Source organism: Lates calcarifer, linkage group LG9 (assembly GCF_001640805.2).
Source record: "Lates calcarifer isolate ASB-BC8 linkage group LG9, TLL_Latcal_v3, whole genome shotgun sequence".
NCBI classification, from domain to species: Eukaryota; Metazoa; Chordata; class Actinopteri; family Centropomidae; genus Lates; species Lates calcarifer.
In genome coordinates, this window is record NC_066841.1 from 14,120,068 (window position 1) to 14,142,373 (window position 22,306).

General features: G+C 41.8%; 1 protein-coding gene across 1 annotated transcript in view; it reads right to left on the reverse strand.

Annotated features, from left to right (window-relative positions):
* Positions 1-22,306, reverse strand: part of LOC108873974 (probable E3 ubiquitin-protein ligase HERC1) — a 39,423-nt gene that overhangs the window by 15,735 nt on the left and 1,382 nt on the right. The window contains 42 exon segments of the mRNA XM_051072809.1: positions 572-741; positions 1,459-1,672; positions 2,425-3,062; positions 3,064-3,207; positions 3,540-3,852; positions 4,566-4,791; positions 5,113-5,196; positions 5,293-5,532; positions 5,645-5,812; positions 6,553-6,648; positions 6,796-6,893; positions 6,999-7,151; positions 7,319-7,485; positions 7,608-7,848; positions 7,981-8,101; positions 8,297-8,494; positions 8,614-8,867; positions 9,485-9,530; positions 9,607-9,655; positions 9,747-10,038; positions 10,173-10,374; positions 10,656-10,773; positions 10,902-11,016; positions 11,264-11,437; positions 11,869-12,090; positions 12,255-12,458; positions 12,892-13,024; positions 13,236-13,388; positions 13,592-13,816; positions 14,226-14,351; positions 14,550-14,715; positions 14,895-15,029; positions 15,235-15,406; positions 15,523-15,667; positions 15,998-16,125; positions 16,337-16,480; positions 16,587-16,683; positions 16,800-16,898; positions 17,208-17,420; positions 17,932-18,114; positions 18,239-18,334; positions 19,311-20,313. Of these exon segments, the coding sequence (XP_050928766.1) occupies positions 572-741; positions 1,459-1,672; positions 2,425-3,062; positions 3,064-3,207; positions 3,540-3,852; positions 4,566-4,791; positions 5,113-5,196; positions 5,293-5,532; positions 5,645-5,812; positions 6,553-6,648; positions 6,796-6,893; positions 6,999-7,151; positions 7,319-7,485; positions 7,608-7,848; positions 7,981-8,101; positions 8,297-8,494; positions 8,614-8,867; positions 9,485-9,530; positions 9,607-9,655; positions 9,747-10,038; positions 10,173-10,374; positions 10,656-10,773; positions 10,902-11,016; positions 11,264-11,437; positions 11,869-12,090; positions 12,255-12,458; positions 12,892-13,024; positions 13,236-13,388; positions 13,592-13,816; positions 14,226-14,351; positions 14,550-14,715; positions 14,895-15,029; positions 15,235-15,406; positions 15,523-15,667; positions 15,998-16,125; positions 16,337-16,480; positions 16,587-16,683; positions 16,800-16,898; positions 17,208-17,420; positions 17,932-18,114; positions 18,239-18,334; positions 19,311-20,282 (8,134 nt within the window). The 5' untranslated portion in view covers positions 20,283-20,313.

A 22,306-nucleotide genomic window follows, 5' to 3' on the forward strand; every position in this document is an offset into this window, starting at 1 on the left:
CTGTTAATCCTAATGGGAGATATCAAAGTCAGTGCAATACCCTTAAGTTAAATGCACTTCCCAGCAATGTTCAAAAATAACACCAACATAACTGACAATGAAAAAAATGGTGCCATTCAAGCATGTTAAGTGCACAAACTGTGTCATGCATGCAGTCAATAATTTTTATATTATACCTGTCCAGTAGCAGAACAAAACACATGCTGTTTTGAGCAGTGGATAAGTTGTGACAAATAGCTGAACATATAAGACCATGCAAGAGACAGTTTTCAATGACTTATCACCGTTCTACTGTCCTCCTGTTATGATAACACAAGAGCCTGGCTGAATTAAATGATTTTCAAATTATATTAATAGCATGTTTAATTATGGAGCCAGCATGGGGAAAAAGTTTGTTAAAAACTGAACTGACCTGCAATTCTGCAGCAATTTACAAAGCTATTCTCTAAAAAACATTTGTGTTGTTTATCAGTTAAATTAAGTTAGAGGATTTTTTTTTTTTTCTTTTTCGTACTGCTGTGTTGACTTCCGACAGCTTTTCCCCCATTAAAGTCTCTGCGTTTGTTCTTACCCAGGCTGCTTCTGGCCTGTGTGCTGCAGGGACCTGGTTCCATGAAGCTAGTCTGCTGCTCTGTGAAGGCATCACAAGAAGCAGAGCTGGCCAGGCTGAAGCAAGGGTGGAGAACAGGGGGAGCACTAACCAGGCCGGTAAGTGTAGGGAACCGAGTTAGCACCATGTGCCTGGAAGGAGTGAAGATACAGTATATACAGTATTACTGTGTATGCAGTGCAAGTGCTGCTAATCTACCAGTCTTCAGTCCCAAACAAACCTTTGGAATTTTAATTATCTAAAAGCATAAGGTCAGTCTTATTTAACCTGTTATTAGATGCCTAAAAATCACAATAACTCAAGCATGTATCCTCTTACATCCACATTTTGCTCACGCCTGGTAACTCAGAGAAGATGGCACAATATGTGCTTTGTACTGTGGGAGTCTTTTGGCAAAGAGCTTGGTACTATTCTTGTCAAAATTCTCCTCCCTGGAGGCCTTTGATTTTATTCTGTTTTATTACATAACCCTGAAACTGTTTGTTTGTTTGCCTCTTGAAAGCAGCAACAACACTGACACTCTGGTCAGCTGGCTGGGTTAGGAGAGAAACAAGCAGGCAGAGCTGCAGCCTAGACTGAAGACAGTGCAAGCAGAATCCTCACTCTCTTTTTTCATATTGATCCTAACTCACCCATTCCCTGGACTTCAGAAAAGCTGCTGCTGCCAAAAGATACAGGTCTGTAGCAATCAGTAACATCAGAATTGACCATGATTCCAGATACTGTGTTTGTGTCCATTCAAGAAATGTCTGAGAATGTGTGGTATTCATCTTTTAGTATGACTTACTCAACCAACAGTTAAAAGCAAATGAATATTTTTTTTCATAATGAACCCATTCTATACTCACTGGAGGAGGCTGATGGGGAGGAAAGGGTTGAAGTTATCAAGGCCATCTGCCTGAAGGTTTGTTGGCAGTGAGGATGCCAAGTCGGTGTTAGAGGATGAGGCAGAGGCTCTGTTTGATTGGCCAAAGATGGCGGTGCCTTCCGAACCTGCGCTGTACAAGGACACAGAGCTGGAGGACTTGGAGATGGTCTGAGAGGACAAGTGGTGGCCTGATTCTGCAAGAAATGCAGAATGTAGTGAGTTTGATTGTACCCCTGAATGCAGCACAACAAACGCGTTAGTCTGTCAGTGTGACACTTCAGTCCTTGTGCACCTGTCTACGTCAAGTCACAACTCTTCATAGAGCAAATTGCAAGTCAAGATTGAAGTCTTTCATGTGTTAATAGGCTGGACCTTTTACACACGAACTAGAGCTGCCGAGATTTGTTGATCTCACTTAATTTGACAGTTGGTGGCCCCAGTTTCTCTAATGTGAGAATATGATGCTGCATCTTGTCTTAACATTATTGTGAACAGAATATCTTTAGGTTTTCTACTGTTGCTCCAACAAAAAAAAAAAAAGATGTCTCTGTAGGCTCTGGGAATCTCTGTTGGGCATTTTTCATCATTTTCTAATGTTTTGTGGACCAAATTGTAAAAGTAATCAGCAGATTAACTGATAATGAAAACAATAATTACAATACAATAATTACTTTCAGCCAAGGTCAACCAAGTCCGCTCAATGCAAAGGCTGATAATTAAATATTCACGCTGTGTGGCTAAGCAAGATCTACATGTCACGATCTTATTTATTTATAAACTGTCTCTGGACTTCACAAAGTGAAAGTTTCAGACTTGTGAAGTCAAACTCAAGCCCTAAGTTGTAATTTTTGTTACTTAAGTCTGACACAGGTCCAAATTTCTAAAGCTCTGCAACACAGAAACCTAACAAAGATAACCATCAAATCTAATCCATAAATTTAGATACCTTTGCGTTCTTTGTCCTCCTGCAGTCTGTTAAGGGCTCCTTTGAAGATCATGACCTGAGCCCTCTCCAGGTCGGTAAGAGACACGCTCTGTTTGATGGGACAGGGCCTGACTGCCCACTTCACCATGCTCTGCACCACATACTGCAGCACTGATCTCAGCTCAGCACTCTCATCCCATTGTTTGCTGGTGGGCTTTGCCTGGTCAGAGTTTAGGCTGGAAGGGGGGCTCACTGAAGAGTTGGAAGGGTCATGTTTAGGCACCAGAAGCAAATCTGATAGCTTCTCACAGCTAAAAATGACAGTAAGGGATTTCAAAGCTCCGATAAGAAGATATGAGACTCTAACTGCTCTCAGTTCAATTGCAAAGGCATCCACTTTGGAGATTTGGGATGTCTGGTGAGGTAGGGATGGGCTGGTCAGCTCCTGATGGTCTGCGATCTTTGTGGAATCTTTGGTTGAGGACTGTGTTACAGAGGGGTCTGTCCCAACCTTCTGATCCTTAAACTTTTTCCTCTCATCTTCTGTCAGCCATCTGACTTCATCTGACGCGTCTTCATCCTGGACAGCTCTCACCCTCTTTCGGGTTCTCTTCTGAGTATTTCCTTTTGGGGGCTGGATAAGCCGCCAGCCACCCCTGCTCCTCCAGCAGCCCCATCAAATAAATCAGATCTAATAAGACCGTCGGTTTGAGGCCTCCGAGTCGGGTGACATCGCAGCAGGATATGTCACAGGGCTCCAGTGAGATGATCGGCGTGTCGCTGGGTGACCAAGAATTCATGGAGCTTAGTTATTGGGAAGGATGGGAAGAACCCACAGATAGAGCATGGATTGACACGAGGACGGATTCAACAGGGATTAATGGATTTAAGAATGAAGAAGAAGAAGCAAGAAGAAAGTAAGATCAGAGGGGTAAATGATGAAATTAAAGTAAAATGTTAGACAAATTACAGAGAAGGAAAAATAAACACTGACAGAAAAGAATTATACAGAGTAATAAAGATGCTGAGAGGACCAAGACAAGAAAAATATAGTAACTGTTTAATGGAGGTTAATGAGAACCATCAGAGACATTTCACCGTAAATAAGTGTGTATATGAATATATATTTGTAATACCTGACAGAAAGGTCTGCCTCCTCCCACTGAAGCTTGGCCAGGGAGCTTCCTTCCTTCAGGACACCGAGCAGAATAGCCCTGCGTCCACTGGGTTTGTGCAAGCACAGACCTCCAGCCCGCAGTCCACTGTCTACTCCTCCGATCAGGGCCAGCACCGGCCACACTTCACAGCACAGAGCCGCCAGCTTAGCCTCTGACAGAGACCGACGACGTACTAGCAATTCCCCTTCATCATCACCAGCCAGGTCCTTGTCTCTTTCACTCTCTTCCTTCTCAAAGTGTGTGGTACTGAGGCCTGTAGGAGAATGTAAGACTGTGACAATCAAACAAAGAGTAATACCCATTTAAAAAATGTCCTTTAGAAGGAAAATACATCATCATCAGTTGCCTTTAATTTTTATATTCAAATACTGGATAGTCTCTAACAATCAGTGGCAGATGCTCAAGCCATAGAGGCACTAAATCAAAAACGGTCTCCCGCTGGTTTCCTCCATCTGTTCCTCACACCAGCTGTTCACTCCTGGGTCCACAACAGGTTGACTGTGATTGACAGGGAATTGTTTAAAGTCTCCATTCATAACTTCATTTTAGTTGCACACACCTAAAAGATAATATGAGACCCAAAGTGGTCAAAGAGAAAACGAGCCTCAAAATCTTAGGGGGGAAGTATTACACAAATCTGACTGGTCTAGTTCATGGAGTGACACATCAACATGGCAAAGGCAGCTGATGTGTAGTGAAATTACTGTGCATCTCTATATTTGTAATAATACATTTGCTACGTGTTCGATAGGTCTGGGCGCATGGAATCACCCACAAACACAGTCACCTAACTTCCAAAAACATTCAGAAACATTCAGAGTGATGTAATACTCCCATTCACTATAGACTATTTTTTTATTTCACTTGAAAAAAGTTGAAGATCTAAAGTTTTCCTGCATTGGCAAAGTAGTATAAAATGAAACTGAAGTGAGGTCTACTTTGAGTGCAAAACTGCAGACTTGATTGTCTGAACTTGTGCCTGACCTTGACTGAAGCTTCCTATGTCATCCTCTTTTAGCAAGGGACCAATGAGCTCCAGGTGGCTGTGGATGTACTGATTGATGTGCGAGGCCCACTCGTCACACTGATGGAGCCTACGGAGGAGGTGCAATGTCAACTCCAGCAGCACGGTCATCCGAGGGCTGCAGAGAGGCTCCCCAGGAAGCAGATTGCTGGGCATGCCTCTCATCTGGAGGTCACGCAGGGCCACCTGTGAGAAAGACAGAGGCATAGTTTGGTTGGACTACAAAATATTACAATTTGTAACTAAATTACTGTGTGTGAAATTTCAGAAAATTTCCTAAGCAGCCAAGCAAACCCATTTTCTTTCTGTTTGCAAATTACTAAATAAAAATCTGTTCCCCTTGTCTTTAACTTTAGGTGATTGTGTGGAGTTTCTGGGTCCTACTATTAATGCAATACCCAGGGTATTTTTATTCTAGATCATGGTTGTCTATGACAAAAATATTAGAGGAAAAAAAAACACAAGTTCAACTTGTGGAGTTGGTGCCCTATACAGTATATCAAGTACCTTCTCTCCAGGATTACTGCTGTAGAACAACACACACGGGTATAGTTCAGAGGCAACCACACCTTCAAATGCCAACTTTGGCTCCTAGCAGGAAAACACAAACACAAAAAGATTGCAGACATACACAATAATCAGTTAAAGCAAAACTTCTGAATGCTAACTGTGAATATTTAGTCAGACCTTGTCATTCTTGGCAAATGATATGGTGTGAGCCTCCATGTCCAGTATACATGTGATGGTGTCCCCCTGGGTAAAAGAAGGAAGTGTGCGGACCAGCTCCCCTCCATGGTACAGGTTGCCACTATAAGCACGATACAGCCACATGTCAGTGGTGGTGTGGTGGTTGTGATCTCTGACTGGCCAGCGTGAAACGCCAATACATGTGCCCTCATTGCCTCTGTTCTCTTTGGTAATGTAGAACTGGGGAGAGAAGTTGGGTACATGTCACGTCATTGGAGATGTTTTCTCAGCACACTGGAGTGGTAAGATCTGATCAATAAACAAGAAAGAGAAAGCGGATACCAGTCCTTACCTTCCATATGAAACAGCCAGAGGTAATGGCAGTGGTTGCCAGGCCGTAACCTTTCCCTCCTGAACCATGGGAGAGGATGTTCCCACTCTCCAAAGAACAGCAGATTAGCTTGTGTGGGTCAAAGGAAAAATCTCCAATGGGAATACATTCATCGTAGCTGCCAGGATTCTGCAAGACATGCAGTAAATAACACATAAGCACTGTATACAGCAATGTCCATCAGCTGAATAAATAAAATCATTTGTTGTAATGTGGATAAAGATAAAGTGACAAAAAAGTGAGACAACCACATGATATATTACACTTCGGACATTAAGTGACATGAAGCGCTTCACTCAACCCAATAACGACACGTAAAATTACAAATGTTATTAAAATGTAAAAATCCTGAAAGGAAATGGAAAGAGTTAGTTCTACTATAAATTAATTTTATTTAATTACATTTTATATTCATGTAATTCATGTAATATTCTTTATAATTTGATGCATATTAAATTTGTTTTTATTTTCCTGTCCTCTCTCATTTTCCATCCTATCCCCACCATGGAGGACAGGCCCATCTGTTCTATCAAGTAGCCCTGCTGTTTTCAGTGTCATTACTGCCAGGAACACATTACACTTTCATGCACTCATTCACTATTTTCAACTAGTAATAAACACTAACAGCTTTCCTCTATGATATTGCTATTACAGTAATAGGCTATTTATTTGACTCTGTGAGGTATAGGAGAGTAGTTGCCTGTATATTAAGTGGCTGGTAAAGACATACCATGGAACTGAAAGGGCAATTGCATTTTACACAGCAATAGAAAGAATATATTACACTGGTTATATAGCAATATAATATTTAAAAAGTATAGTAGGAAGTGCTTAAGTCTTTTAAGTATATAGTAATATTAAAGTAATACCCTTGTGTCTTTTTCAGCTGTCTCCTCGTGGTTCCTCTCAGCTAGTGGTTCCTCCCACATATAAACAGACAAGAGCTGAAAGAGTTGTTTAACAATCTACAAGAAGACAAAGAAAAATGGGGAAACTTAGTGGATAATGCCTCAGTCATAATGTACAATTTCAAACCAACAAACACATCAGGGAGCCAGAAATTTCAATGATGACTGCATGAATGTACTCTTCAGTTACATGACGCATCATACCTGTTGAATTTGAACTGGCTCAGAACAAGCAGGTAACAGTCTCTCTAAGACATGAAAGGCCAAGAGCTTAGTGCGAAGGTTCTGGAAGCAGGGAGATCCTGAAAAGCGGATGGTGATGGTGAAAAGGGAATCAAACCAAACGCATGTCAACTGTTCTGCACTGTAAACGACACCAATGTTGTTATTATTTTTAAGGGTCTTACCTAAAGGGCACTTGTGTGAAATAATGGCCATGAGTGGATCAATCCATTTGACAAAAGTAGAAAGTCTTTTCATTACTCTTAATGACAGTACACGCCTCAGAAACACCAAGAAATCTGCAAGCTGAGATTCAACCACTTTGCTGTTTTCCACTCCTAAAAACACAAAAACACAAGGGCTATTATTCATTATTGGCTTTACAAAAGTCTCATCTGTCCCTTAAAAGAATCAAATTAGTCGTGTTCTTTAATTACATACTGCACTGACAGGAATTTGTAAAAAAATACTTCAGTGACATTGAATACAGCTAAATTTGCCACACCAACTAGATTTGCGCTCTTGTTGTTGGAGTCCAGATCTGTTCTCTCAGCTATTCCTCTCTCTGCTGTCTGCTGTAGGTGGAACGTGTGCAGGACATTTTGGAGCTGCTCACACATCACTTCCATAAGAGCATGGGATACATCAATAGGCAATGAATCCTCACAAGTGCTGAGAAAAGAAGACAATTTGTTATGCTTAAGTAAACAATAAAGTGTATTTTAAATTTGAATTAAATAGTAGACAAAGTCATGCACACTTGTCAGCAGCTGTTTACAGTTACACATTCTCACCTTGCAGCTACAGTCAGTATCTGAAGCAGGCGCGTACAAGCTAGTCTGACAGCACCACTCAGTAGCATGGATCCAGATGCAGAGGCTGCAAACCAGCTCTGGTTCATCAGAGCACAGCTGTTGTTGGTCAGCGTGGAAAGGATTTCCAGGATGCCACATTTGATGACCAGCACCAGGTCCACTGGTTGGTAGCAGAAATTCAGTGCAAACATTGTGGCTAGGAGAAGGTGCTGGCAGGAACCTGAGTATGATGGAGACAATATCTCAACTAAAGGCAAACAAAAATGAAAACTGCACCAAAAAATGTCATTAGGGAGTAGTACAACGACAATCAAATGAAACTTTGTTTTGCAAAACAAAGTAATTAACAAACCAGGATGTTCTCTTTCCAAAAGGGCCCTCTGTCTGAGGACACGCACCACCTGCTGGTAGAAGGTGTGGGCTGCAGATTGTAGCTCTTTTTGCGTATCCATACAAGCTGAATGTGTACCAGACTGGATTGAGATAAGAGGGATTGGAGAGTAATTAATACAACAACACATGAAAAAGAAAGTCATGAAATTAATACAGTATCAATGTTTCCCTTCTCTCCATCTGGCAGGATTAAATATTAATTCTTTCTTTCTTTCCATTTTTACTAATCATAAACATTTGCACAAACAATGTGATAGCATGATTACTAGATGTACCGTGTAATGCTGCATCTCATAATTAGCTCCCGAGTGAGAGCCAATGATTTGTGTTCCCAAAGCAAAGCATCCGGAGAGGAACTGAAGCTGCACGGACTGCAGCAACGCAGGAAACTGATTGGCAACTGCGAACCCACTACTTTTTTCCTCCATCTTGGACAGGAAGGATGACATCTGACACAAGGCCTCCACACGCATCTGATCATAACAAAGGGAATAGTTGGTGGTTAGTTAGGCCCTTGAAATGTAATCACAGAACACCATTAAGTGTTCCATATCATTTTCAGGGCTTGAAATTACAGGAAAAATCTGATTACCTCAGCCCTCTGCTGCTGCTGCAGTATAGCAAAAGTAATGGCCTTTGGATCTGCCTGACTACACGTCTGTCCGCCCGGCAGTGTTGGTGGGGATGATGGTAAGGTGACCAGGCTTCCACATACAAAGTGGAACACCTGGTTAAGAATTGGCAAAGTGTTGTTGCCGTAGTGGGACATGGTGGCAGTCGGGCTGATACACTGCCGCAGGCGATCCCAAGCATCCTTCATGATGCCCAGAGAACACAGAGGTAAGCCTGGAACAGACAGAGCAGAGGAAGAAAGGCAAATATTGTCTCAGTCTTTTCTCTTGTAATATTTCAACATCTCTTGTGGTGTAAATCATTCAGTGTTCATCCCTGTATAAAAAAAAAAAAAACAACTTGGTGTGATTTCTCTCAATGACAAAAAAAGCGGCACACAAGTTCTGCTCAGGGCAGGAAATTTTTAGCAAGAGATTCATTCAAAATGTTTCATGCTGACAAACATACTGACAAAAAGAGATACAAACATATATACATAAATGAATAGCTACAGAGGTTGAAACAATATCACACAGAACTAGTGAAATTCAGCCTTGAAGTAATAGTTCAACAATTTGGGAAATATGTTTATTCACTTTTTTGTTAATGTTAAATGAGAAGATTGATACGACTCTTGCATCAGTTAGCTAAATATAAAGTTACAGCCAGCAGCAAGTGAGCTTAGCTTAACATAAAGACTAGCAACTGTGGAAAACAGCTCGATTGGCTCTGTCTTGAAGATCAATACACCGTGATTCTTGAGCAGTTCTTAATCTCTTAACCTTTAATAATACAGGACATTTTTTAAAAGCATTAATACAAGCATTTAGGAGTAAACCTGTTACACTTACCCATTTTATTCTTTGAAGATCCCAAGGAGTTTTTGGATTGGTCAGACTAAATGAGACAAAGACAGTATATTAGTACTGGTAAGGAGGCATTGGGCCTAATTTTGGCACTGAACAAGACTAACCTGTTTTCGCCCATCAACAGCCATCATAAAGGACTCTGTTGATGATTTCCTGAAAGTGGGATGATAGACACTTAGTGCAGTAACAGCTCACAGAAAACACAACTGCTCCACAGCAAAACAAACACATACACACACACTACCTGTTCATAGCCTGACTAATCTCCCTTTCGCTGGGTTCCACCCAAGCAGGCTTGACCCCTAGCAGGAGGAAGAGACAGCGGGACACCACCAGATGGCAGGCGGCAGGGAAAGACAAGCTTTCCTCAGACTCCCTCTGCTTCTCCCACTGCTGCTTGGGATCTGGCTCCCTGTCTGGGCTGATGGGGCTTTCCATGCTGCTAGGGAGGGTGGAAGTGCCAAAGGACTCGTACACCGTCACGTTCTGCTGTACCTGCATGGCCTCTCGGGTGGCCATGAATGATTCTAGGACTTCTGCAGAGACAGGAAAGACAAGATGATGACTTCTGTACATGTAACATGTAGTTCTGTTTGGGTCTGCCAACAAACATGAGTACATTTTTAACATTACTGGGGTAGGGGCAGAAATAGAGATATGCATTTCTAACCTGACAGGTACATACGACTATTGCCAAATGCGTCTTCCTCTGCAACCTCTTCCTGGTTATGGTTGGCTGTGGGAGGTGGGGTCACCTGTACCTCCCGGCTACAGTGACCTCCTGACTGCTGCTCGTGATCCTTTCCCGCTTGCTCCGCTGAGGTACCTGGTTCTTGCCTGTCTGCATCAGGACTCTGGGGAGACTGAGCTGTCTATCAATTCAAGAAAACAAAAACATAGGCCATAAATATGTTAAACACACCTGTGTTTTCTCTTTTTTTAAATCAGATAATGTAACTGTAAGGGTGCAATAATTGTTATGTTTATATTATGTCAAGCATATTTTTTCTGTAATATTTACAGTACAAATATTGAGCTGCATATTGTTTACAAATCACTCCATTTTGTACTTTAATTGTTCAGCTCTGTCAAATATAACTGTACCACAGGTATTTCATTGTGACACAGAGTGAAGAAATTTTAGTAATGGTACCTGTTTGGCAGCAGCTTGCACCTGTGACGTCCTTGGAGAGTTTTTATGTGCCAACAGAGTGCTTCTGATTTTATAAACCGTTTCATAGACATCTAGCAGCATCTCACAGGGCTCATATCTGTCTCAAGACAGAGTGGATAATAGACAGATAATTACAATTCAGTTGTTAACAATTCAATTATATACCTCAACATGTAAGTACTTTTTTCAGTGTGTCAAAATAAATATAACATTTGTATTACTAACCTGTCCTGCCAATAGGCCTCATTCTGCAGACCTGTGTGTTTCAGAAGAGCAGCCAGACTGCAACGACACACTGCCTGCAGCAAACAGTCACCTGAAGAGCCTCCGCTCTCCCATTCTGCTCTCACAGCAAACAATACAGCGTAATTATGATAAAGTCACAAACAAGGAAAAAAAGCACAACCTAAAGACCAGAATTTAAAAAATCTATGACGCATATTGTAATAGTGTAATTATAATCATCAATTCTCTGTCAAGTAAGATTATCAAAATTAGCAGTTATTCCATTATCACTTGGATATTTACAACAGTCAAACACAGGCATGCACTCATACACACAAACAGAAACAAGAAAGTTAAAGTACCTTTGCTGTGAGCATACTCCTCCATCTTCCGCCACAGTCCACCTGCAGGTCCTCTGGAGGATCCCAGTGCCAGTTCCAGTAAAGTTCTGGTTTCCTCATTCAGACTCAGCTCTGCCAGTCTGGCATCACTACTGCCCAGGAGCACCACCTCAGTTAGCCATGCCATGCTAGAGTCTATGGGACAAAGCATCACATGGGACATACGGAAAGAAATAAAAGTGAAAACTACAAACAATATTTCGAAAATTACGTTTTAGTTACAGATGCCCCTCAAGGTGTCCCAGTGGGCACCTGGTCAAAGATGTACACCAAGTAAGGTAACCTCACTTTATCCTCATGTTTCTTGTCTATCTCTACTGTCAACTATCCAAGAAACCAAAAAAATGGAAACATTCCTCTTCACTCATTAGTAGTCTCCATAACATCCTCTTTGCTCACTGGCTTTAAAAGCATTTACTTTTACTTTAATGTACTGCAGTGTAACTTACTGGTTTTATTATTATTGCTCCCAAACAGAGTCTGAACACATTGATGCAATATTAATCTTGGGATGATAACTGCATCTATTTGCCAAAACATTAGCAGGGAGCAGTTTGTCTTCCTACCCAGCTGTTCAAAGTCCATCTCGAGTCCGTTCCTGAGGAGGACATTTGATAGCCAGAACTCTGACGTTTTCTCCTGAAGTGAGGGCGGCGGGCCTTGCAGCATACCACCAAGGCAACGGCCAACTGCCAACGCTACAGAACGTTCCAGGTCCAACAGCCAAACCCACTCGCACTCCTCCTCCTGTTGCTGCTGTCCAAGGCATGTGTTTTCTTCACTTTTATCTGGAGAGAAAACCCCTTGTCATTGTTAAACGACTCCATATTTTTAAAGAAGAATCTTAAGTATTAAAATGGGCCATCCTCTAAAAAACAATGACAATGCTGTGATCAACAACAATATAACAATAATCATATAAGAAAACTCTGTGGGTCAAGCACACACTGACCTAAGCAGGTTTTTTGAGCCTCCATTCCTAGTTCTTGTTCCTCCAGGAGGCCTGTCTCTGGCAGCAACCTATTGAAATCATTAAGGTGCTCCAACAAGGACAGTAAATGGCTCAGGAGAGGTTGAACTGTGCTTAGGGGAAGCAGCAGCAAGGAGTACATTACCTGGCACAGCAGGCTGCCAGCCACGGAGTTGTACAAGACCACTGGGACAAGGGGTGAGACGAGAAAGAGGGATCAGACTTATTGTTAAAAATAACTACAGAAACAGAGGTATACAGAAACAGAACATCAGATCAACTGACAGGTCAGCACTGACTGACCAACTGTACACTACTCTAACAGTGCCATTATTATGAATAAGTAAAGACAGATAATCATACCTGCTGCTGTCATTGACAAACAAAGAACCATACAGTACATGCAGAGATGTCTGCTGTATAAATGTTTGAAAATGCCCTTTTTCATTAGATAATAAAAAGGAAAATAATATCACTTCCCTGATGTTTTCTGAGTGAATTGTGTAAATAAAGGAGCCATCAAGATCTGTCCAAACAACTCACAACAACGACAAAAAAATAACCTGGATAGTGGAGGAACTAGGTTATAATAACACATACACTTAGCTATTATTCTTACTGTTCAGCTTCTTGATAATTTGTTTATCCAGGGAACTCTCCTTCAGCAGTTTGGTGGATCTCCTGAGTGTCTCAGCGGCACAGGGAAGCAGCAGGTAAAGATGCTCACGAAGCAGCGTTACACTGCTGTCGTCCTACAGAACAAGGAATCAGTTTGAATATAAATGCAACTATAACCCCACAGAGCTCTGGGTAAAATATTAGTTTTAATATACCATAGCCTATCAGCAGAAGAATATTATATACTGTTCCACACAAAAATGGATGGTCAAAGTTCCTGTCAGTTATTTCTGTACTAATAACGTACTGTGCATTTTTTTTTTATTTTGTATAGCTGTGGTGTACCTCAGGGCTGGAATGGATGTAGCAGTGGGCCAGCAGGTGTTTGTGAAGCCCAGACAGAAGCTGGTGGAAGTGAGAGGGAGGATCAGTTTGTCCCTGGCTATCATTAGAAAGCTGCTTGTCACTGTTTTTCTCCAATTCCCCAAATGCCCGCTCCTGTATGAACACACACACACACACAAGATTATAAAATGCATGTGGAGGAGTATGAACATCACTCTAATTTAAAGGTAATAATCTGCACCGAAGTGTCCACAAGTTAAAGGAAAACAGTAGTGAGACAGGTAAAATAAAGCACTACGTTTGCCCAAAAATTAAAATGTAAATTTCTCCCCCACATGAGGCCCTCTGTTCCATACCGTGTAAAAGCCTATGCTGAGGAGCAGGGTTCTGAGGAGCACCTCTGCTAAGTGCAGAGGGTCATAGGCCTCAACAGAGCTGGATGAAGAGGGCGGCCGGACGGCCATAGCAGGAGTCAGAGGGGGTCCCAGGGCTGTCACCTCCCCAAAATTGCTGTAACCTAGTAGAGAAGCTACATGGCTCTGGTCCTGAAGGCTACTGAGGACCATGTCTAACTGAAGACGCTTTGAAAGATACAGATGAAAGAAAGAAAAAACTGTCAAGTGGCTGATCATTTAAATGTGATGTTACCAAAAACATTTTTGCAGTGAAGAAATAATGCCTTTACAGCAACACATTTTCACAACATTCAAGCAGTCTTCACATATTGCCTAGCAACACTCCAAGTTGGCGCTTTGATTGTGACAATCACACTGTTTGTGAGCTCCATCCATTTTCTAGCCAACTCTCTGGAGTCATAGTTAAAATGAGGGAAGACGAGCGGCCATAGTCAAATACAAGTTCGTTTCATGGCGGTTTACACATCTTATATGACAAAATGCATAAAAAACACATTTGGTCATAATAAACAGCACCACTGTATAATGTCACATTATACAATGTTTTAAATAGGCAAAAAAGAACTCTACATACCTGGCCTTTGGAGAGGACATTCAAACTCTGAGGGCCCTGAGGAAGGAGGGAGAGGAGCAGTTCTGTCCTCTCCCTGAGTGGAGGCAGCAGCAGAGACGCACCAATGGACAGCGTGTTCAAAACTGCCTGGGGATGGAAAGGAATATCAGCACAGTATGAAAATAAAATGGGGATTGAGGCTATGTAAGTATTTAACAATAAATAAAACAAAATGAGCACAAATAGGCCCTAACAATTCAATTCAATTCACACTTTGATTTAGACACATCCCATACAAACAATTCCTCATAAGTATGTCATTAAAATAATTTAGAAATGGTTTACCTGTTGGATAGAGTCTGGCATGTTGGTGTCTATGAGCCTGAAGAGCAGGTTTCTGAGGGGCCTGCTCTGAGCCCCCAAAACCATGGCACCCGTACCCCCAGCATGGGCCAAAGACAAGTGGATGGACAGCAGCTTCATGCACAGCAAAAGAAACTGATGGTGGTCCCTGAGGAACAGATACAGGGAGCATTAGGAGTGTGGGTTCAGTGGAAAGTGAGTGTGTTGGAATCCTTTTTGGAGGTAAGGAACAGAAATAAATAGAAAAGTAATTTCCCAAATAAATGGCAGGCTATAAAAAGTTAAACAGAGCATTAGACATTATAACTTTATAAGGTAGTTTCATACCTTTTAGATAAGAACGGAGCAGGGGGTGTGTCATTCCCAATGCCATCACAGTAACTTTCTAGGAAGTTGCGTAGGTAGGTGAATGTACTCTCTTCTAAATCGACACAGAAGGGCCTGTGCCATGCCACCAGCTGCCTGGAAAAAGACAAGGTCACTTGAAAAGAGCTGTGCCTGCGCAAATGTGCCAGAACTGATAAGACAGACCCACAGATTTGACAGGGGATGAGAAAAGAACTGTTCAGCAGCAACGCAGTGAACATTCTCTGATGCTACTCTGATTTCTTTTGTGAGATCACATTTACATTGCAGAGGAAGAGAATATATCGCATTGAGGCTTTACCTGTCAGTTGGAACTGCGGTCCAAGCTAGGCTGTGTGAAGTGCCAGCGGTGATTTGCTGGATCGACACACCCTCTAGACCAAGCACTTTCTTAGGTTTGGTAATAGGTGTAGAAGTGTGGCCTTGCCCACACTGTCCCATGGTGTTGTTCCCCCAGGCATACACTTCATTCTCTAATGAAAGAGGAACAGCATACCTTGCAGTCAGAGTATATTCACAATTTTCCATGTACAAAACAAAAAATGATACCTCTTGAAAATAATTCTGAGATTATAGGAATCTATCTTACCATGAGACAGAGCCAGACAGTGGCTGTCTCCACATGAGATATCAATGATCTTGGTGATACTCAGATCCTCTATGAACCTCGGCCTCAGAGAGGTAGTCTCAGAGGAGCCACACCCTAAACATGAGCCACAGCCCCATGCAAACACCTAAAGAAATAACATGAATACACAAAAGATAATACATTATTGACATCAATTCTTTGTATTTAAGATGCAATCAAATGCAAATACATTATTATGACTGAACATATCAAGCGCTGATGAAAAAATGAGCGTAAACAGATAACCATCATTAAGGTGACACTAGTATGTTCCTTCAAAATAAAGCTTGCCTCCAAATAGAATTTAGAAAAAGCCCTGTTATAAAGAAACTAAAAGTTGGTCAGAAGAGATATACACTTTGGTATTAAATTGAAAACAGCTGTCATTTGGTTCTAGTCAGTTCTGACATCTCTGACCCAAAATGCCATATCTCACCTGTCCTGCAGAGGTAAGGGCCAGAGATGACTGGCTGCCAGCACACACTTTCCTGATGATGAATCCATGCAAGGCTTCTATGACCTTGGGGCGATACACACGATTGGTGTCTCCATGACCTAGTTTACCTGCAAGGATGAGTCATATCTGAGCACCAGCAGCAGTTCACACTAGTTCAGTTATAGTAGAGCACAAATGATACCGCAGTGGTAGTCTGTTTTCATGAAGGGCACAAAAGCATTTGATTTTCTGCTCGAGCTCATTTTTATATTTTGTACACAGAGGAAAGCCTTCCACTAAGTGTGTGATTTCAAACTGCCATGTCATCTGTCAACATACCGTTGTCCCCTCCTCCAAAGGACCACACAGTGTGTCCATCTTGTGCCACAGCAATGGTGTGGGAGCTGCCACAAGCCACCTGACCCACACCACTGATGTCTTTCACCAGTGTGGGTATGTTCCGACTCTGGCTGTCACTGTGACCTGGTCAGGGAGAAACACAGCATGTAGCAACATACCAGGGGATTGATTTCACTTTGAAAATGTCGAGCCAAATAAGCATGAGAAACTTGAGAAATGAGATGTGTACCAAGTCTGCCAAAGTCCCCTTCTCCCCACGTGTAAAGCTCTCCATCATTAGTCACAGCAGCACTGTGTCTGTAGCCAGCAGACACACAAATAACAACCTGGCAGAGACATGGTCATATAAAAAAAAAACAGTGACTCACTTCATGTCTTTTCAAAAACTACATATGAATAAATGTACATGGCTATTTTCCTGATGTGTTTCCTGTGTGCTTACTTTGCCTAACAGCGGTCCTTGTATGATTTTGGGGTATTTTTGTGTAGCACTGTTGCCATGGCCCAGCTTCCCATACTCCCCATCACCCCAGCTGAAAACCTGGAAGAATGATTGTTAAAATCTTACAGTTCTTACTAAAGAAAGTGCAAAATTTTATCTGTCAGATTAAATACCTACAGAGGAAGAAGTGCAGTTATTACTGTCATGTGTTTTTGGTTTATTTGGTTTCACACTGCAGATTTTTACTACAAACTACTTCTTTAATACATTTAGAGAAACAATATAACTCATTTGTATTGTATAACAGAAACAGAGTAGAAAAACACAGTCAAAACTACAGTCTACAAACCTTTGAAATATGTATGAGCAGAGGTCATTTCAGTTCCAGCAGTCATTTTAACTTCTTACCTCTCCCTCTACAGTGATGGCCAGAGTGTGACCATCAGAGCCCTTGGAGGATGACACTTTCTTCATGTTCCTATGTGGCTCCAGCACAAGTTTCTTGGGCATGGACTGGTTGTTTGAGTCCCCAAGGCCCAGACGCCCATAGCTGCCTTTCCCACATGCTTTCACTGAACCATCTGCAGATACTGAGAACGTACAGTACTGACCTGCCTCGATCTAAAAAAGGAACAAAGTGGATAAAAGAACATTTTAAGGATGTGTGATCTGTAATGCAGCAGAAAACATATTTTTGGTTTAAATTTTAGTTGTAGGTTTTACAGCTTCTGGCATGCTTCTAATTTTTCCCACCCATAGATGTACACAGAAGTCAATACTACAAATTGCAGTGATTCTGGTGTATGTGGCAGGTGTGATTTACATTACAACTAGCACAAAATTTCTGATTATATAATGACTATGCCTATCTGGTGCTGGCATTAAAGACGTGACTGAATGGAAATGACACAAATAGACAAATGACTTATGTATATATTTTAGCTGAAAAGGAGAAAAAGAAATAGCTTCTTGCAAATTAAGTAATAGCTATATATATATATATTATATATATATATATAAATTTATACATAGTTCTTTTAACATACTAAATATTCTAAACTGTTATAACACAATATGAATAATGATAATGAATTAAGCATAGAAATCATCCTGTCCCTGTGGGTATCCATACCATTTGGGCATCACTGAAGCCCTGCGTCAGTTTCGGCAGCAGGATTTTCTCCAGAGTTCCCTCTGCCAGCTGATGGCTGCTGTTGCTGCCCCACACATACACCATGACTGTGTCGCTCTCTGTGCCAGGAGACGCTGCATCAGTGCTGCAGGAGCACAGGCAGTAGGATGCTAGGTTACAAATCTGCCAAAGGGGGAGGAAGGTGAGGTCCTTTAAATCAGTTACTGGGAAATATAACAATTTAATTTTTTAATTAAATTTTTAATTGTGACTGCATGTTTCAATATATAACTAAACTCACTGTTACCTCCTCAAAGAGGCAGAGAGCTGCCTGAGAGAGCCGACAAAGTCCATCTGCATCCTTCTTCAGCACCTGAGTATTGACAGAGTCTCCACGGAAACCCTGAAAAAAATAATTATCTTTAGCCTTCAACGTAGTATTTTTGATATAACTCAATGTACATAAACATTACGTTGGTTTGGGCATTTATTATTTCTAAACCAGAAGAAACATTATATGAGAGCAAGAAAAGCCATTTCCCAAAAAACTGTGAAATGTCATGATCAGGTAGTTAAGAATGACAAAGCTGCAGTGACACAGCTCTTAGTGGAGATGCTGCATTCCCCTTTTTTCTCTCTCACCAGAGAACCAAAACTTAATTGTGTTCAAAGGTGTGTGATCCCTCAGGTCTTTATTTTAGCTTACATGTAGGATGTACATGCAAACTCTTAAATCTAATCTGAAAATCTGTAATCATGCACAGTATTATGAGGTTGTCTGCAACACCTAACCCTGGCTGTCGTTTGTACAGAAATATTGCAAAGCTGATTAGCCTGCTAAAGGATGACTCAATATGCATATCTAGACAAGGCAGGAAGACTGACTCAGTCTTAATCCTTATCTGCACACTAATGCATCACTCCAAGCTTCAAATGAGCCAGTTCAAATAAAAAGGACAGTCTACAGCAGGGATGGATGTGTGAAACAGTGAAGAGCCATTTTCCTTCTTAAGAGGCTAAGGGCCTCATTCATCGGTATGTTCATAGATGTTTATGTAAGTAACCACATAGAAATGTATGCCTTAACTATTGCTACCATCGGAAATACATTTTTATATTACAACACATGATCCAGTATTATGGACTGGAAATGCTAAACTAATAAATCCAAGTTACTTTGTTGTTAGCGAGGGAATTCACAATTAGTTTACAGGTAGCTTGACAGGCAACTTACAGGCAGTCTATGATATAGACTCCAGTCTTGTTCATAATAACAGTTATGACCAGGCTATGAACAGAGTTGATGGAATATATAGTAAAGATTACTCAAAAAAAGAAAAAAAAACAACAAAGGTCCAGATTAGAATAACGTGACATACCGAATATTGCCTCATTTGAAAAAGGGTTTGGTGGATGACATCAAAGCCCACACCAGCTGACTGCTGGGAGCTCAGTGAGGAGGAGGAAGACTGTGTAGAGGTGCAGGAAGACATGGAAGCAGCCAAAGCTACCTCCACCCACTCCAGTAGAAATTTCAAAGAGCCTCTCTGCATGGCCAGGCCAAGCAGCAGCTCCAGCGCCAGCCTCCGACCAGTGGGGTCTGCCCCACCAGTCCCGCTGCTCACTGATGTCTTCTTAAGGAAGTCAGCCACCTGTGCCAGGCAGTCCAGCCCCACTGACGGGATCTTATTCTCATTGGCTAGAGAGAGTGGTGGTAGTGAAGCCAGCACCGAGGACGCTGTGGCGAGCACATCGTTGCAAAGCACCGACTCAGGATGCACAGAAGCTGCGTATCTCCAGTTCTGCTGCAGTAACGAGAAGAGCAGACTCAAACCTGTCCTCACGCCCATCTCTATCAGAACATCTGTACCCGACTTGACTTTGGATGCTCCCCCTGGCAGGCAAGGCTCTGAGGCCAGCTCGAGATGCCCACATTCTGTACCGCTGTCTGTGGACTGGGAGGGCAGCTGTACACGGAATTTATCATGGTATTTGCTGTGGAGTGCGTAGTAGATCCTCTGGAGGACTACCAGCCTGTGGTGGAGGCCTAAGGTGTAGGAGGTTTGCGTCAGCATGCGGTGAGCCAGCCATCGCTGGCTGTGAAGCAGGGATGACAGGTACTCTTCCTTCTCCGCTGAGGCACTGGTCTCACACTCAAAGTCTGGCAGGCGTGGGCCAACCAGTTCTTGAACAGGCTGGGCCAGAGTCACCACCTCCTTGTTGTGAAGAAGCTTACTGTAGAGCGCAGCAGCTCCATGCCTCCTGGCTGACTGTACACTGTCTTCTGCTGCCCAGGAGCTATTGAAGTGCTCCTGCCACTTTAGCAACACATGGGTCTGACAAGTCACCATGTCTGAGCATTATCTATACTCTGATGTACACCTGAAAAAAGAGAGGGAGATATAATAAAGGTGAGGGCCTGTATACTGGCGAATTTAGAGAATTCACACAAATCGCTTCCTCACACATGATTAATGTAATGAAAAGGCACTTTTATCACCATCTCCAACTTACAGGCAGCATTTGCTGCTGAAAGCCAATGTTCTAATGCGATTTCCTGCAAAGTAAATTAACTGTAAAGGTGTCAGGCTTCTCCTTAGTGTTGGCTCTTTTCCAACATACAGCACATCCAGACTACTGCCATAGGCCCAGCGGGTATCACTGAAATAGTTCAGCTCACCCTATGACTACATCTAACAAACCCATACTGACGAGGGGACTTTGGCCTACAAAGCATTATGCTACACAACATGAAAACATCTATTCTATCCATCTTCATTTAAAGCTATTAGTTTCATAATATGGCCTGTCAAAGAGCGAAAGCTGCTGTAAGAGATTAGGCACATGGGTGATAATCATTTGATCCCCCGTCAGTTCATTCATATTCTCTGTCTCTGTCAGAATGCAGTCGTCACAGTCTTCGTCTCAAAGCTGATCACCTGATGCTCTGACATACAATACCCTGCAAAGATTTCTGGGGCTCCACCTAACCCGCCCAGTCTGCCCGTCTGCATTTTTTGTCAGCTTTCCAAACAAATTAAGAGTAAGCCTGTCGTTGCTATTGAGTGGAAATTTTTAGATCTCCAAAAGTACTAGCTTTCTTGGAACTCATTTTCCCAGTTTGCATTTTAGTTAAGCATTTGTAGGTTCATTAGTAGGTTTGAACCCCATGAAAACCATGTAATCCTCAAATGGTTAAAATGTGACAATTCCCATGACCGTCACAATATGGACCTCTACAGTCATAGTTTAGTGGGTAATTTCATGGGAATATTCCTCTGATATTAGTTAAAGCACATTCCCTCTATCAATTTAAAACTATGTAAAAAGTTGATTTGATAACATCTAGGTTAGTACAATAAAGAATTATTTTTATATTAGGCTTGATGGCAATGTAAGTCTTCAATACAAAGGTGTTTCCCTTACAAGTTTTTATTCCTGTCAAGCAACACACAAGGTTGAGGATAAACTAACCAGTGAAATCAGCTGCTGATGTGTAGAATAGAAATCTCCATACTCGTGGGTCATGGCTGAGGCTCCTGCTATAATTAGAACTACAAAAACATACATAAACATGAACCGGTATGAGGGAGAGAACACTTGTTACAGCCTGCTAAACATGTGAGCATGCCACTTTGACCATAGCCCACAGTTACAGAGACTCATCTCTCTTGCTTTGCCTGAGGCCTGCGGGGCTATATGGTTTCCACTCGGGCCAAAAATAACAGCAGGCATTGATATAGTAATGGGCTCTTCGGTCAGGCAACCACCAGCAAGCAACAACAAGCAATGTTAGGCGCAACCATCACTGATCATAAAAAATCTCAAATTGTATGACATGAATATTCAGGACACCTCTTGAGTTTGTCTCTTTTTTTCCTTCAGCCCTGCCAGCTTCAGACTTTATCTAGCCTGTAATATACAGGTCACAAATGTTGATCCATTTATAATATGCACACATCATAAACATCTAATGTTACTTTTTATTAATTACAGACTACAAATTGAGCCAAATGTCCCAACAACTTTCCAGTAAGCTATAAAAACAAGAAATAAACATAAAGGCTCACAGGTGGACTCATGCGTAAGCCCAGAGGCTAATGATAGCACCATGTACAGAAAGAGAAGTAGATCAGTAAAATGTCAGTGATATTAGGGGGAGTGACTGTGAAACTGGATCACGTTTTAATGTGTCAACGTGCTTGCTTTTTCCAAAAAGTTGTCACAGTACTGATGGATGGTTAGTTGAATCAGCTGCAGTAACACATGCTTCTTATTGGACTATGATGCTGAAGAGAAAGACAAGCCAGACTGGGAAAAGCTCTCAATTTAAAAATCTTAATTCTAACTGGGATTGCAGTTAAGAGTTACATCA